Raw genomic sequence first — 16,786 nt, 5'->3', positions numbered from 1 at the left:
AAAGTATTGGAGTTTAAGCTTTAGCATCTGTCCTTCCAGTGAATAGTCCTTTAGGATAGACTGGTTAGATCTCCTTGCAGTCTAAGGGACTCTCAAGAGTCTTCTCTGACACTACAGTTCAAAAGCATCAATTCTTCGTCATTCAGCCTTCTTTATGGTCCAGTTCTCACATTTGTACATGACTGCTGGAAAAACTATAGCTTTAACTACATGGACCTTTGTCGGCAAAGTAGCAGACATCTCCTCAAATCTTTATTAGTTGTATTCAGGTGGGATATACTGTTTGTTTGTTCTGTTACACCGGATACTTTTCTCTGATCTCCTGTGGACACACCTGCTGCACTCTTCTTGCTCCTTCTTGTGACAGAATTTGTATGCTTTTATGTGTTCTCCAGCTCTGCAGCTCACCAGGCTAGCTGCTGGAAAAGCCCCTTTTATTGGCAGTAGACAGTGCTATAGCTCCAGTTCTCCTTTGCCCACAGCCAGTCTGTTTTCTGGCAGCATTCCGTCTACTGTTGACCAACAGTGCTCTCACCACCACACAGAGAGCATGTGCTAGGAGCCACTACCAAGGCAGTGGGGGGAGACAGGGGGAGGCTGGAGTTAGGGATGGCTGCAGGCCTTGGGGGGAGCCTAGGATGAGCTTCTCCAGGTCAAAGATCAGATTTCCTGCTGAAGTGCTGAGTGCAGTCAGCAGGAAATGTCTTCCTTTAACGCCCTTTGATAGTTTCACTTGACTCTTTCCTGACCTCCCTCCCTGCGGGCATGGATGCCCTGCCTGAGTACTCTGGTTCTGGCAGAGAGAAGTTGGTTCTCTTCCTGCATCCTGCACAGCTGGGGAAGCCAAGCACTTACTCCCTGTCAGCTAGTTCAGCCTGATGGAGTGTGGCCTTAGGAGAGGGGCAGTGCTGACCATGGTCCTATTACCCTCTCCAATGTGTCCTAACTTGTATTGTTTTCCTTCAGTGATATGCTGCAATTTCCTCTCAGAAAGGCTGGGCTTCTACAAACTCTCTCCTGTTCCTGGGTATCTGCTCAGGTTAGCATTGTCTAGGTTTTCCCTGATAGCAGCCAAGAGAGATGAGGTTGCCATTGCTGGCTCCTGCTGGTTTCACAGCTTAGGCTAGTGTATGTTTGCTTATTACTGGATGCACAGGCAGGAGAGGCTCCTCCTAGGTCCTTTGAATCTCACTGCTCCTACAGAGGTACTTTTTCTTTGTGGATGGATACTTAGTTAGCTATCAGAAAAGGGGGACAAAAAGGAGGGCTAGCTCATGCTGCCATGATGCTGACATCATCTCCCAGTTTACATTTAAATGTTCAGAACGTGAGATGGTTGACTAATCTTCTTCCTTGGGCTACTTTGGTAAATGTAAGGATAAATAAAGTGCAGGGAGACTCATCAGAAGAATGAGCTACCTAAATATCTGAAGATACGTGGAACTCCCATGGCCGCCATTTCTGCCCATGTGGTGTGCTGGCTGCTGCACACTGTCCGCAAGCAGCTATATGCCACTGCTTGTGTGCCTTGCTCTCTAGGGACCCCGCGTGAGCTCTGGGAGCCTTTGCTTTGCGTCATCTCATATAAATTCTCCTGGACTGGGGAGCATTGGGCAGCAGGAGCACCTCTGTTTAAGGAGGGGCTGCTCATGGAAGGAGGGACCTGTGCCTTCTTGAGCCCATTCCCTCCCAGTACGTGAGGGCAATGGCAGGAGCCAACTGATCCATAGTGACAGGTGAAACACTGGTTGTGGGTTTCCTAGACGATCTTTGGTTCTAAATCCTGTGTTTCTAAAAATTCCCAGGACAGTGTACAAGTGGTAGAGTTCTGGGCCTTGAATTCAGTACCACTTTGTGTTTCATAGGCATTTTAGCTCTTACAATGTGCATCCAATTGAAGGCTGTGTTTTCCAATTGTTTCTTACTGCCATGATGTAGTAGGATGATTATCGGCTTTTTGATGCCAAGTAAATTCTCCACATTTCACTTTCTTCATCTGCAAAACTTAGAGAACTTTTTGGTTTGTAGGGCATGAACTGGCTGTCCCTTGAGGTGACACCCTACCTCTCTGTGCCCTAGTATAAGACCTGGGCCAGCTCCTATTTTCCTGGGCTGGGTCTTGTCTGCCTATGAGGTAGTAACAGTGCTCTGCTTGCTGCACTATCTTCCAGGTGGGTCCTCTTTCCACCCTCCCTTGTCTCCTAGGAAGAGGGTGCTTTGGCCTCTTTGAAAGTGGCGGACCTTGCCTGCTTGTTCTTCCATGTGAATGCATTCTTGTCCTTGCGCATGGTGAACTGCCCACCCTTCCCTCTGAAGTCAGATTTGGTTGTGAACTCTGTTCTGCTTGTTGGGATATGAGAAGAGAGACTTCTCCTTCTTCTTGCCTCAGTGGTGCCCAGGTGAGAAGCAGCCTGGGTCTCTTATAGATTACAGTGAGCAGAGGCCTGTTGACCACATGTGCAGATGCTGAGAGGCTGGCTGGAAGCAGGAGGTGGCCATACCCCTACAGGGAGGGGTGGTGCCTTCTCCTTCTGGTGCCAGAGCCCACTGAGCCTGGTTCTCACATAGCTGGAGAGAATCTCATGACTCTTGCTGAGCTGGGGACCTACCTTGGGGGAGCACTGACTGCTGCACTTCTCACTGCACTGCCACTGGAGGGAACTTCTGGCACCCATTGCTATTCTGGAGTCTCCTTTGAGAATGTTGCCATGAACCATCTCCTTTCATCAAGGGGTCCAGTTTGCCTAAGAAGCTGCATAAGGAATGAAAGAGGGTTCACCTGCTGGCCAGTGGTGTGGGAGGGCCTGGCAACAAGGGTCTCTGCTCTTTCTCCCCCAAACCCTACTGCTCTTGTGACTATTCCTCTTGCCCAGGGTCTTCTGTGTGTAGGAGAGGCAGGGGCCATGTCTGAGGGGTGGGCCAGCTGCCACCTCACTGGGGGTTGTCTCATCACTCTTTGAGGTCTGAGTGTCAAAGGCACTTCACATAAGAGCGAGCACACCCACTTTCTTCTCAAACTCATCTGTTGTTTCCACCTGTGATGGTTTGGCAGGGTCTGTATGTTACCAAACAAATCGCCTCAGCATGGGTGTATTCATGTGTCTGTGAGGGAAGGGTGGTTTGGGGATGGCACCCAAGCTAGGCTGTGTTGGTGTTTCTGATCCCAGAGTAACCCACAGTGCTGTCTGTCCTCTGTGTGTGCTAAGTCACTCAGTCATGTCCGACTCTGTGAGACCCCATGGACTGTAGCCTGCCAGGCTCCTCTGTCCATAGGATTCTCCAGGCAAGAATACTGGAGTGGGTTGCCATGCCCTCCTCAAGGGGATCTTCTTGACCCAGGGATTGAACCCACATCTCTTATGTCTCTTGTATTGGCAGGCATGTTCTTTACCACAAGCGCCACCTGCGAAGGCAAGGTAGCAAGAGAGGGAGGGTAGGAACAGCTGAGACCACCTGTGCACATCTGGATTCTTTGAGAGTTAGGAGAAATAGTCATGTCTAATGTGATATTTTCTTATTTTTTTCTTTTCTTTTTTCATTGGAGGAAAATTGCTTTACAATGTTGTGTTGGCTTCTGCTGTACAATAACACGTTAGTCATTATATAGGAGAAGGCAATGGCAACCCACTCCAGTACTCTTGCCTGGAGAATCCTATGGATGGAGGAGCCTGTTAGGCTGCAGTCCATGGGGTCACTAAGAATCGGACACAACTGAGCGACTTCACTTTGACTTTTCACTTTCATGCCTTGGAGAAGGAAATGGCAACCCACTCCAGTGTTCTTGCCTGGAGAATCCCAGGGACAGGGGAACCTGGTGGGCTGCCATCTATGGGGTTGCACAGAGTCAGACACGACTGAAGTGACTTAGCAGCATATATATATATATATGTATATGTATATGTATATGTATATGTATATGTATATATATATATATATATCCTCTGCCTCTTGAGCTTCCCTTCTCTCCCCCATCACACCATTCTACGTCATTACAGAGGCTGGGCTCACTGTGATATATAGCAGCTTCCCACTAGCTATCTATTTAATACATTATAGTGTGTATGTGTCAACGCTACTTCCTCAATGCATCCCACCCACTCATTCCCCTGCTCTGTCCACAAGTCCATTCTCTATGTCTGCAACTCCATTCCTTCCCTACAAATAGATTTCATCAGTATCATTTTTCTAGATCCCATTTATATACATTAATGTATGATATTTATCTTTCTCTTTCTGACTTACTACAACAGATTCACATCCTTTCCTTTATATCCGGCTATTATACCACATCTTCTTTATCCATTTCTCTGTTGATGGACAACAAGGTTGCTTCCATGACCTGGCTAATGGAAATAGTGCTGCAATGAGCCCTGGGGTAGATGTCTTTTTGAATTGTGGTTTTCTCAGGGTATATGCCCGGTAGTGGGATTCCTGGGTCATGTGGTAGATTTATTCTTAGTCTTTAAGGAATCTCCATGCTGTTCTCCATAAAGGCTGTATCAGTTTACATTCCCACCAACAGTGCAGAGGATTCCCTTTTCTTCCCATCCTGTCCAGTATTTATTGTTCATAGATTTTTTGATGATAGCCATTCTGACAGGTGTGAGGTGATACTTCATTGTAGTTTTGATTTGCATTTCTCTAATAATGAGTGATGTTGAGCATCTTTTCCTGTGTTTATTTGCCATCTCTATGTCTTCTTTGGAGAAATATCCATTTAGGCCTTCTGCTAATTTTTTGATTAAGTTGCTTATTTTTCTGATATTGAGCTATATGAGCTGCTTATATGCTTTGGAGATTAATCCTCGGCCAGTTGCTTCATTTGAAATTATTGTCTCCCATTCTGAGAGCTGTCTTTTCAACTTGTTTACAGTTTCCTATAAATAATCCAACCAGTCCATCCTAAAGGAGATCAGTCCTGGGTTCATTGGAACCCAGTTCATTGGAAGGACTGATGTTGAAGCTGAAACTCCAATACTCTGGCCACCTGATGCGAAGAGCTGACTCATTGGAAAAGACCCTGATGCTGGGAAAGATTGACGGCAGGAGGAGAATGGGACAACAGAGGATGAGATGGTTGGATGGCATCATCAACTCGATGGACATGGGTTTGGGTGGACTCTGGGAGTTGGTGATTGACAGGGAGGCCTGGCGTGCTGCAGTTCATGGGGTCGCAAAGAATCAGACATGACTGAACAACTGAACTGAACTGAACAGTTTCCTTTGCTGTGCAAAAGCTTTTAAGTTTAATTAGATTCCATTTGTTTTTATTTTGACTACTCTAGGTGGTAGGTGTTGGAGGACATTGCTGTGATTTATGCCAGAGTGTACTGCCTATGTTTTCCCCTAAGAACTTTATAGTTTCTGGCCTTATATTTTAGTCTTTAATAAAGTTTGAGATTATTTTTGTGTTCTGTGTTAGGAAGTGTTCTAGTTTCATGCTTTTTACATGTAGTTGTCCAGTTTTTGCACGCTACTTATCAGAGACAGTCTTTCTTCCATTGTATATTCTTGCCTCCATTGCCAAAGATAAGATTCCCATAGGTACATGGGTTTATCTCTGGGCTCTCTATCTTGTTCCATTGGTCTATATTTTTGTTTTTGTGCCTGTACCATACTATCTTGATGACTGTAGCTTTGTAGTATAATCTGAAATCAGGAAAGCTGGTTTCTCCAGCTCCATTTTTCTTTCTCAAGGTTGCTTTGGCTATTTGGGGTCTTTTGTATTTCCGTACAAATTGTAAAATTTTTTGTTCCAGTTCTGTGAAAAATGCCATTGGTAATTTGATAGGGATTGCATTGAATCTTTAGATTGCTTTGGGTAGTATGGTCATTTTCACAATACAGATTCTTACAATGCAAGAACATGGTGTATCTCTTCATCTGTCCATGTTCTTTGATTTCTTTTATCAGTGTCTTATAGCTTTTTACATACAGGTCTTTTGTCTCTTTAAGTAGGTTTACTCATGAGTTTGAGTGAACTCCGGGAGTTGGTGATGGACAGGGAGGCCTGGCGTGCTGCAATTCATGGGGTTGCAAAGAGTCAGACACGACTGAGCGACTGAACTGAACTGAACTGATTCTTAGATAGTTTATACTATTTGTTGTGATGGTGAATGTGGTTTTTTCTTTAATTCCTCTTTTTGATTTTTCATTGTTAGTGTATTGGAATGCAGAGGATTTCTGTGTATTAATTTTGTGATTATAAAATCACCTCAACAAAAACCTTGCACACTACATCTCAAGCAGCCTGCCCTTAAACAATGCCACTGGAGGAAGTAATGTTTTCTGTGGCTCCTTGAGGAGGAAACTGCTCAGAAACTTGCTCCTGGATTCCTCCAGACTCTGCCTGATCACAGAGTGTGTGTGTGATCATAGGAACCCTGAAACAATAATAATATTGATGGGGGGGGTACAGAATAGAGCTGCCCCTGAATAAATGAGACAGAGCAACTAAATCCATGGATGGACCTTGTTGGACAACTAGGGGCTCAACCTGCTGAAGCCAACATTCCTCACAGACAGATCAGACAGCCTCAGGGAATTTCGAGAATTTTTCTGGTCACTCCCCCCTCAGATCACCTCCTTGAAGCTCCAGGGCACTTTTCATATTTTGAGAAAACACACCCCTTTACTTTCACCTTCACCTCCTGATCCTCCAGGCTCAGCCCAGTGGAGCCAAAAGTCCCATCTGTGTGTTGCTGTAAATCTGGTTTCACAACTAAAACAACAATGGACCTGCCCAGTCAGGCAGTGTCTGTACTTTGTTTCATGCTATTGAAGGTATAGCCACACTTAAAATTTCCCAAAAACACTGAATTGATGGGACATGAAATCATTAGGCTAATTAGCTGAGTTGATAAACATAACAGATAATAATCCTTCCCCACACATAGCCCAAGGTCTCCAAGGTCCTCATCATGCATACAATCCTATGAAGCAGATAGCGGGTATTTTAACGTGCCCATTTTACAGACCCTGATTCTCAGAAAGTTTCAACACTTGTCCCTTCAGGGGCGTTCTGTGTGAGCAGCAAATCGAGGGTGAGAAAATCATGTGCACATTCAGTTTTCTCAATAAAAATTTTCTAGTGCCTGGCAAAACTCATCTTGCATATGGCAACTGCCAAGATTCAGCAAATATTCCAGTACAGAGCAATTTTCTACCTAGAATGAGGGAAATGTTACTTTTTAGGAAAGACACTATTTCAATTCGATTAAAATGCAAGACTGAGCCCATCCCTAGCACCCAACATGTTAAAATACACTTACCCGTGGGCACAGATAAACCCAGGAGAGCAGGCATGCAAGTTACCTCAAATATAATTAGCATGTAGACCCCAGCGAGGATGACCGCAGCAATGGTCACTTGTGCTTCAACACTTGCTCGGAGGTACTGATGAGTCATCAGAAGAGGAACAATCTGGGTCTGCTGGAGGGAGGCGTGGACGCTGATGGAAACAGGCTCTCTGAAGAATGAAGCAAATATCATACCACTGATAAAGGAAACAGACCTGACATCAACCATCAGCACTTGCTCCCTCAGCTTTCTTCCCAACACCAGTCACCCATGGCTATAACCAGAGCCTGAACCGATCTCAGAGTGCCTAACCTGCCAGGTGAGGAGGCCTGAGCACAGGTAAGCCACGTGAATATATACACAGCCTCCACATAGCCAGGCCCCTCTGACATAGCTCCTCAGCCTCCCTCAGGCATTGCCTGCCTCACCACAGTGCCACCAGTACAGCAATGAACAGGAGCAAGAATGTTCACAGTGGTTCAAACCATTTAATTTTCCATCTTCCTCCTCACCACACATCTGATTGCTTTGTGCCCATGCTAAGTCACTTCGGTCGTATCTGACTCTGTGCAACCCTATGGACTATAGCCAGCCAGGCTTCTATGTCCATGGGATTCTCCAGGCAAGAATACTGGAGTGGGTTGCCATGTCTTCCTCCAGGGGATCTTCCCGACCCAAGGGTCGAACCTGTGTTTCTTATGACTCTGGTATTGACAGGTGGGTTCTTTACCACTAGTACCACCTGAGAAGCCCATGCTAACAAATCGCAAATCCAACGATTCTCGCATGTGAGAAATTTGGAAAAGGGTCATGTGCAACCTGAGAACAGGTAGTCAGGTTGTCACTAATGGTGGGAAAACACCAGGAACAAGAAGCATGCAGATCAATAGTATGTGGCCTGGTGAAAATAAAGACTCTAAAATTTCAGTAACTGCTCCGAGCTGAATTGTGCCCCCTCAAAATTCATATCTGGACATCCTAGTTCTCCATACTTCAGGATGTGACTGTATTTGGAGATAAGGTCTTCACAAAGGTGATTAAGTGACAAACAGTGACACCAACATGACTGGTATCCTTGTAAGAAAAGGAATGTGGCGCACAGAGATGCAGAGGGATGACCACATGAGGACACAGGGAGGAGACAGCACCCACACACCAAGGAGAGGGGCCTCAGGAGGGACATACCCCGCTGACAGCTTGAGGAAATAGACGTCCACTGTTTAAGCCACTTGCCTGTGGTATTTGTATAAGCAGGCCTAGAAAACTTATATAGTGACCAAAAGTACAGACTTAAAAATGGAGTGGCGTTGCAGAAAAAAGAATTCTAAGATATACTAGAATTCCCCACTGTGTAGCTTCATGATATTAAGGAATTTAAAGTATCAGCTGTAAAACATAGTTTGCTTCAAAATGGGTTCTGCGATCTTACTTCCTGACACCTGTGGTTTTGATGCCTGCCACAGACTCATGCTCACTGGCTACACAAAAGGAGCAACTCCAAGCCCATAACTTGCCTAGCTATTCATAACTGGAGTCCCAAGGGTCACACTTCTCTAGGGAACATGTCCCAGAGTAGCTTCCCTGAGACTTCAGTCACCAAGACCTACCTGCTAAGAACCTCAAAGGTCCTGCTCACCACCACGTGCTCACTTCTGCTTGGATTTAAAAATATAGTCCAGTTATGAGTGACCTGTAAAAGTCAAAGCATGAAATCCTGGTAAGGCTTTGAATCTGGGCCATCAGCTGGGGTCCAGCAGTGTTCAGGGCAGGTGCTTGTCTAGAATAAGAAGAAAGAAAAGAGCACAAGTCCTTTTCACATAGAGATGTTAGAGACAGCCAGGTGATGTGCAGCTGGAAACATCCATAATTTGGAGAGCTGTGTTTAAGAAAAAGAATACAGAAATACAAATACAGAATTCATGTACAAAGACACAAAAATACAGAAGTAAATATAACCTATTTAGAGAAAAGGAAATCACTGCATGCTATTGGAGACAGTCTTCTGAACCCACTGAGGCAACTGACTGCTTTCTGTTTGCAAACTGGAGGCAGGAAACTCTCCACACCCAGGTCCCAGAAGCCTGTGGGAGAAGGGCCTGAGGATGAGCTTCCAGTTTCACAGGCTGAGGTGCTCTTGTCAAGGGCAGGGGAGTGGAAAAGCCAGATGAAAGGGGCCAGATGTGTGCAGAAATGGAGGTGCTGATGGGGCAAAGGTGGGAGGCCTGGCTGTGGCTGCTGGGGAAATTTCAGTGGGAAGACAGAAGTCTTGCCACCCACAAATCATAAAGAAAATAAAAACCAGGAACTCTGAAATTGGTCAAAGCCTGAATGAGAGATCACAACTTCTCTTAAAACTTTCATGTTTGGAAAGAGTGTATCAGAAAAAAAAACCTTCAGTAAAAATCTCCTGTGTTGTGTTTCTGGAGCCAGGAAGCTCAATACAGACCCAAGGGTAGGCAACTATTGATGTGTCAGCAGGCTACAAAAGGTCATGCCCTCCTCCACACAAGGTCACAGAGGGAACCATCAGCAGATTAAGTGTGCCTATCTCATCTTTACTGAGGAATCCTTGCCAGCGAAATAGGCAATGCATACAGGGAAACCAAGTTTATGTCCTAAGACCATGGCCAGAGCAACCAGTTTAGAACATCAGTGCTGCATCAGCCATTGTCCATGAAACTGCAGCCTTCTTCATAATGAAACTCTGGCTCTGGGGACACTGCTCCGTATGGCAGAAAAATGTGACGGGTGCTCTACCCACCATTACTGCAGTTATACTCCATTTTTGATGACACAGCCTCATATACCAGCAGTGTTTCCTTCTATTAGTTATAACAGGGAAAATCTGTGAACTAGGGATATGACTTCATATGGAAGTCATCATGGAAATCCAGGGGAGTCCCTGAGGCCAGGATTTGGGAGACGAGAGAGAGACTTGTCTGGGCTCTGGGACATGGTGGCTGGGACTGCTGACTCTCCTAACCTTTGCAGGATGTGAACTAAAGTCCTTGACTTAGGTGCTGAGCACAAGGTCATATTGGTATAGAAGCAGAAGCTCGGGGAAAGACAGCCTTAGCTAAGAGTCCACAAACTCAAGGGAACCATGGTGTTGAACTATCTTCGGTACCATGATGTAAGGCTCAGATTTAACTGCACTTTCAAAAATATGTTTCCCAGAATTGTCAAAAAAACAAAAAAAAAACTCTAAATTGAAAAAAAAAGAAACCTCAAAAGCCTGACTTTACTGAAATGGTACGAGTTTTATAAACGCCTTAGAGAAAAGAGAATTTCCATGACAAAATAAAAGATAACAGCTTGCCTAATAATGGTGGCTCCCATCAAATCCATTCAAGAAGAAATTCAATTTATAAAGAAATAAAATGATTTTTTACAATTCTTTTCAAGTAACTTTAGGTGTAACCTGCTGTGGCCGCCGCCACCTGGAGCCTGGAGTGTTGGCTTGGGTCACCTCCACCAGCACGTGCTCTTCTCTCCCAAGACGACTGGGGCTGCCGGCCACCAGGGCCCCTGCCAGGCCCACCTGGAGCAGCATGGAGTCTGCGTGGCTGCTGAGGTTCACAGCTGGGGGAGTGTCAAGGCAAACTACGACACAAGAGGGAGAGGCCTGGACTGCACCCCCTTCCACCTCCACCCTCCCAGGGAACACCCATCTCGGGAGGCACACAAGGAAAGGAACGTTCAGGCCATCCCTTCCATCTGCCCTGCCTGCTCCTGTTTCTTCAGCCCCTCACTCTTGACACACGCAATTGGTTTTGTTTTCTTTAATTGTGTTTTGAATCGTCTGCTTTAACATCTAGCTGGTGTCTCACATCCTACGATCATCTCTGCTACCACTCTTGGCAGCCAGAATAAAACACCTGTCCCAGTTCCTGGACTCATGGTGAGCAGCAGACAGGATGGCCTCCTGAATGAACAGATAAACTAATCCACAGCCATGCCCAAGTCCTAAGGTGGCTAGTGAGAAATCACAGGGAGAACTGAACAACAAATCTGAAATTGGCTAAACCAGTGAAGCCCATTGCAGTGAGAGGAGGGAAATCCCTTCAAAGCTTGTGAAGGACTGAATCAGGGAAGATACACGGAAAAGATGCTCCTTCCTCTCAACATGTAACCCTCATGCCCTTGCATCCCCACCACAACCTGGCCCCTTCACTCCTATACCCCATGCTGGTGTGCTGCACAGATGGAAGGGTCTGTGCTCTCAGGCTCCCTCTCTCTGTGCCAGCTGACTCTCACCTCTGCTGCAAGGTCTGGGGCCCACCCAAGGATTCTAAACAGCAGCTAGCCCAGCTATCTTGCTCCAGGAGAGAAAGCTGCTGTAGGTGCAAAACAAAAATGGTTCTCAAAATGATCTATGTTTTGTGTAAGGTCTCAAAAGTCTTAGCAGCAGCTCACTGATTGCAGGACTATTCAGTGACCAATTCCTTTACTCTTCCTTAAAGCCCTTAAAGAAACAGGTGGTTTATGGAGCTGACTTGGGAGAAGGCAGAACTTTACTGTTGCCAAGGTGTTTACAGGATTTAAACAGACTGTTGGGGAGTGCCGGTGAATAGTTAACCCTTTTTAAAATTCCCCCAACAAGATGCACTGGGTTTGTTTGTTTTTTAAGTACAAAAATATCCTGATAAATAAAGTGTTTTTCACTCTCTGACATAAATCACAGCAGGATCCTCTATGACCCACCTCCCAGAGTAATGGAAATAAAGCAAAAATAAACAAATGGGACCTAATTAAACTTAAAAGCTTCTGCACAACAAAGGAAACTATAAGCAAGGTGAAAAGACAGCCTTCAAAATGGGAGAAAATAATAGCAAACAAAGCAACTGACAAAGAATTAATCTCAAAAATATATAAGCAGTTCATGCAGCTCAATTGCAGAAAAATAAATGACCCAATCAAAAAATGGGACAAAGAACTAAACAGACATTTCTCCAAAGAAGACATACAGATGGCTAACAAACACATGAAAAGATCCTCAACATCACTCATTATCAGAGAAATGCAAGTCAGAACCACAATGAGGTACCATCTCACACCAGTCAGAATGGCTGCTATCAAAAAGTCTACAAACAATAAATGCTGGAGAGGGTATAGAGAAAAGGGAACCCTCTTACACTGCTGGTGGGAATGAAAACTAGTACAATCACAATGGAGAACAGTGTGGAGATTCCTTAAAAAACTGGAAACAGAACTGCCATACAACCCAGCAATTCCACTGCTGGGCATACACACTGAGGAAACAAGAAATGAAAGAGAAACGTGTACCCCAGTGTTCATCACAGCACTGTTTACAGTAGCTAGGACATGGATGCAACCTAGATGTCCATCAGCAGACGAATGGATAAGAAAGCTGTGGTACATATACACAATGGAGTATTACTCAGCCATTGAAAAGAATACATTTGAATCAGTTCTAATGAGGTGGATGAAACTGGAGCCTATTATACAGAGTGAAGTAAGCCAGAAAGAAAAACACCAATACAGTATACTAACGCATATATAAGGAATTTAGAAAGATGGTAACAATAACCCTCTATGCAAGACAGCAAAAGAGACACAGATGTAAAGAAGAGACTGTTGGACTCTGTGGGAGAAGGCGAGGGAGGGATGATTTGAGAGAATAGCACTGAAACATGTATGTTACCATATGTGAGATAGACTGCCATTCCAGGTTTGATGCATCAGACAGGGAGCTCAGGGCTGGTGTACTGGGATGACCCTGAGGGATGGGATGGGGAGGGAGGTGGGAGGGGGGTTCAGAACAGGGGACACATGTACACCCATGGCTGATTCATGTCAATGTATGACAAAAACCACTACAATACAAAAGTAATCCACCTCCCATTAAAATAAATTAATTTTTAATTAAAATTAATTTTTAAATTAATTAATTTTTAATTTTTTTTAAAAAGGAAGTGTTTTTATCAGCAGTGTTTCCTGTATTAGAGCTGAGAATGGGCAGCCAGCTCTTGGCTAGAAAGCATCTACCCATAGCTATGCTGCTACATGGCTTCCAAAAAGGACAAAAGGCAAACAGAAGTCACACATGAGGCAGGATATAGTAGGGAAAGGCCCAAGAAGACACTGATGATTCTGCCACACTGAAATTATTCCTGTCTTGGTCTTTCCCCAAGGCAGACACATGATATGTATGGAGTGGGAAAAGATATTTCAGCACAGAAGAAACTTTAGAGACCTTGCAGAAACCTAGGAGATGGATCGGCACCCTTGAAGGCTAATATCAGAAAAGCAGAGGCTTCTTCTAATAATAATGTAATGAATGTTTGTGGGGCTTCCCTGGTAGCTCAGCTGGTAAAGGATCTGCCTGCAATGCAGGAGACCCCAGTTCAGTTCCTGGGTGGGGAAGATCCCCTGGAGGAGGGCATGGCAACCTACTCTAATATCCTTGCCTGGAGAATCCCCATGAACAGAGATGCTTGGTGGGGTACAATCTTTGGGGTTGCAAAGAGTCAGACTGAATGACTAATCAGAGCACAGCACATTGCAAACAAAGAGCAAGGAAAATGGAACAAGGCCTTTGTCCTTGCGGGGGTGTCACGCCCTAGCAGGAAGATTAAAACACACTATGATTAACCACCACTCAAATGGAGTGCACACAAAATCCAAGGGACACTGGACCACATGTACCTCTGCCCTCCTTTCCCTCTGTCTTTCCAGATGCCCACATTGTGCCTGGGAGTCAAAGCCCACTGCAATGTTCTGGTGTCAGCAGTTACTTATGGATCCCAGCAACTTGGACCTGTGGTCAAGCCCACCCTGCAGACAGTTTTGATCCTTGCCTTCCAGCCGTTCTGAAAGGTCTGCTCTGCTATGGTCATATCTTGCCTTTGCCTCAGAGGCCTCCCCCAAACCTAGAGGACCCCACTATCTTTTAAGATCTTGCTCAAGCTCTCCTCTCCTTAAACCCTTTCTTCTCATCCACAGCATGAGAGGATCCTCACTCCTTCCTGTGTCCTCTGTAGTTCAGGCTTATTCTGTTAGAGTGCTCACTCAAAACATACTATTGTCTGTTTTAGATTTTTCTCCCCCCTGGTCTAGCTCCTCAAGAGAAGAAACTACATGCTATTCATTTCTCTCCTTCTCTGGAGACCAACATGATTCTCACCACATTTTATGGCCCCAAAACATCTTGGTCTAACTAATAAATATTTGTTTTCAGTATCATCCTTCAAGTCCTTTGAACCTATACCAGAGTCCCAGCCAGACCAGGTCATGGAAGAGAGAAGACAAAGAAATCATCTTCTTCCTCTGTTGTATCCAACCATGGTCCTCTTGCTTTTCCCATTACTCAAATCCATGACTCAAATGTAAGCTGTCTTTCGAGCTTGACTTGACCCAACCCCACTGTGAGCACCAGGGCCACTCTCCTAGGAATTCCTGGCTCACAGTCTCCATACTGTTCTAACAAGCATGACCATCTACTCTGCTCTGGTGTTCTCAGAACAGAGGACTATGTCCTAAAGGCCCACGCATGATGGAAAGAAAGACACATGAGCAAAGTACTTCTGAACTGCTGGCAATGTGCTACTGCAGTGCACGGAACAGATCTGTGAGGTTCACCTAAACTGTGGAGTCTCTCAGCCTTCTCCTTCAGTTTGCTTCAGAGCTTATCTAATGCTAGGCTCAGAAGCACTGGCAAGAACCTCCTCCTTGACCAAACTTGAGTCAGGATCCTCTGAGCCCTCTTCTCAACTAGGCCTTGACCTTGGCCTGGTGAGCCACTGAATAGGAATGCTAACATCTTGTAGGCTCTTCTTCTTCCATGAACTCTAGAAAGTTCTCACAGGGACAATGAATGGAATGGGGAGATTCCTAAGAAAGCTTGAATTTAATAGGGAAGCACATCAAATCTGGAGCCCAAGAGTACAACAGAACCCTAAGAGGTGGGGGCAGGTAAGATGAGAAAGCAGCCCTACCCCTGAAGGATGGGTAGGAACAGTGCAGGGTCTGAAAGAAAGAAATGAAAGAAAGCTGAGAAATTCCAGGTGCCTGGGGCACTGATGGTCACCATGGCAACCATAGACCACAACATAGCCAACATTTAATTGGATTTACATAACTCCCCCTGGCCCATAGAATTTAAGGTGTGTTCACCTTCAAGCTTAAAATTTCATCTCTGCTATGGACTGAATGTTCATGTCCTCCTCCAAGGGATCTTCCTGACCCAGGAATGAAATCCATGTCTTCTGCGTCTCCTGCATCGGCAGGCAGATTCTTTACCACTGAGGCACCTAGGAAGCCTGGGTCTCTAAGGAAATAACTGAAAGTAAATGAGGTCATAGGTTGAGGCCCAGATTTGATAGCATCAGTGTTCTTGTAAGAAGAGACACCAGAGAGCTCTCACTCTTTACACGCACACACACACATATATACACAAACACAGGAGACATAGCAAGAAGGTGGCCATCTGAAAGCCAGAAAGAGAGTGCTCACTAGAAGCCAAATCAGCCCATCTGACCTTGAATGTCCAGCCTCTAGACCTGTGAGAAATAAATGTCTGTTGCTTAAGTCATCCAGGTTGTGGTATTCTGTTGTAGCAGCTGAGACCTACAAAATGGCAAGAGATCCCAGAGGATAAAAAACCAAGCAATCATCAAACTCAGATGACACTGCCAAGGAAAGAACCAATGAACTTAAAGCTAGGTAAACAGGAACAATTTAAGCTAAAACATAAGAGGGCAGGGGCTGGGGGTGTGGTTGGGGGGACAGAAAGAGCATCCAACAGCCACAGAAAGCTGGGCCTTAACTAAAATGCACTGTTTGCTGTCACCTTTCCATGGGGAATCTCCCCACCACCCACCCACTGCAGTCTCACTAAAGGCCCCTCCCTTTATGTTCTGAAGCCTTATCTTTCAAATATCCTAGAGGAACAAAACACACATGGGGAGTAATCATGATTGCTTATGCTGTGACTTTGGGCAACCATCATAATAGTTCTCAGGTCTTTTCACTTTGTGACTCAACCACGGGTGACTGTCCATCTCAAAAAAGGTTCAGATACAGTAGCTTTCCAGCGGTGACAGAGCCAGCAATTGCCAGAGCTTTCCTTGATCTGGATACAGGCTAAATAAAATCTGCAACAATCAGAAACATTTAATGATAGATTTGTGGTGTGACAGCAATAGGATTTAAGTAACTTTGACAAGAGCTGAAAATAGGGTTATGATAATTGTGCTGCTTAATGTATCCAAAATCTACCTGCTTACTCTGAATAGCTTTTCTGAGATATTAAAAGTTAAAATTCTGATCCATTAAACTATTTTTTTTTTGCTACAGTGGGCCTTGATTATTGATATTTGACAGTGTTAAGGATTGACTACCCAGCCCTAAAATTAAATTGTCAGAGGAGGGTAAACGTGGTTTTCTAGTACGGGAGGGTAGGGAATACAACCCATATGATGGTGAGAGCTCACACTGTGGAATTTTCAGAGCAACTTATATACAC

At 45.0% G+C, this 16,786-nt stretch overlaps 1 protein-coding gene across 1 annotated transcript in view; it reads right to left on the bottom strand.

Annotated features, from left to right (window-relative positions):
* OCA2 (OCA2 melanosomal transmembrane protein) overlaps positions 1 to 16,786 on the bottom strand; it is a 358,392-nt gene that overhangs the window by 257,306 nt on the left and 84,300 nt on the right. Inside the window, exons 6-9 of the mRNA XM_005675804.2 lie at positions 16,343 to 16,415; positions 10,721 to 10,881; positions 8,907 to 8,989; positions 7,315 to 7,468 (exon numbers count right to left, since the gene is read on the bottom strand). Coding sequence (XP_005675861.2) covers positions 7,315 to 7,468; positions 8,907 to 8,989; positions 10,721 to 10,881; positions 16,343 to 16,415 — 471 coding nt within the window. The remainder of the gene's footprint in view (positions 1 to 7,314; positions 7,469 to 8,906; positions 8,990 to 10,720; positions 10,882 to 16,342; positions 16,416 to 16,786) is intronic.

The sequence above is a fragment of the Capra hircus genome, chromosome 2, assembly GCF_001704415.2.
Source record: "Capra hircus breed San Clemente chromosome 2, ASM170441v1, whole genome shotgun sequence".
In the NCBI taxonomy this organism is placed as follows: domain Eukaryota; kingdom Metazoa; phylum Chordata; class Mammalia; order Artiodactyla; family Bovidae; genus Capra; species Capra hircus.
This window is presented reverse-complemented; position numbering and strand designations above follow the sequence as displayed.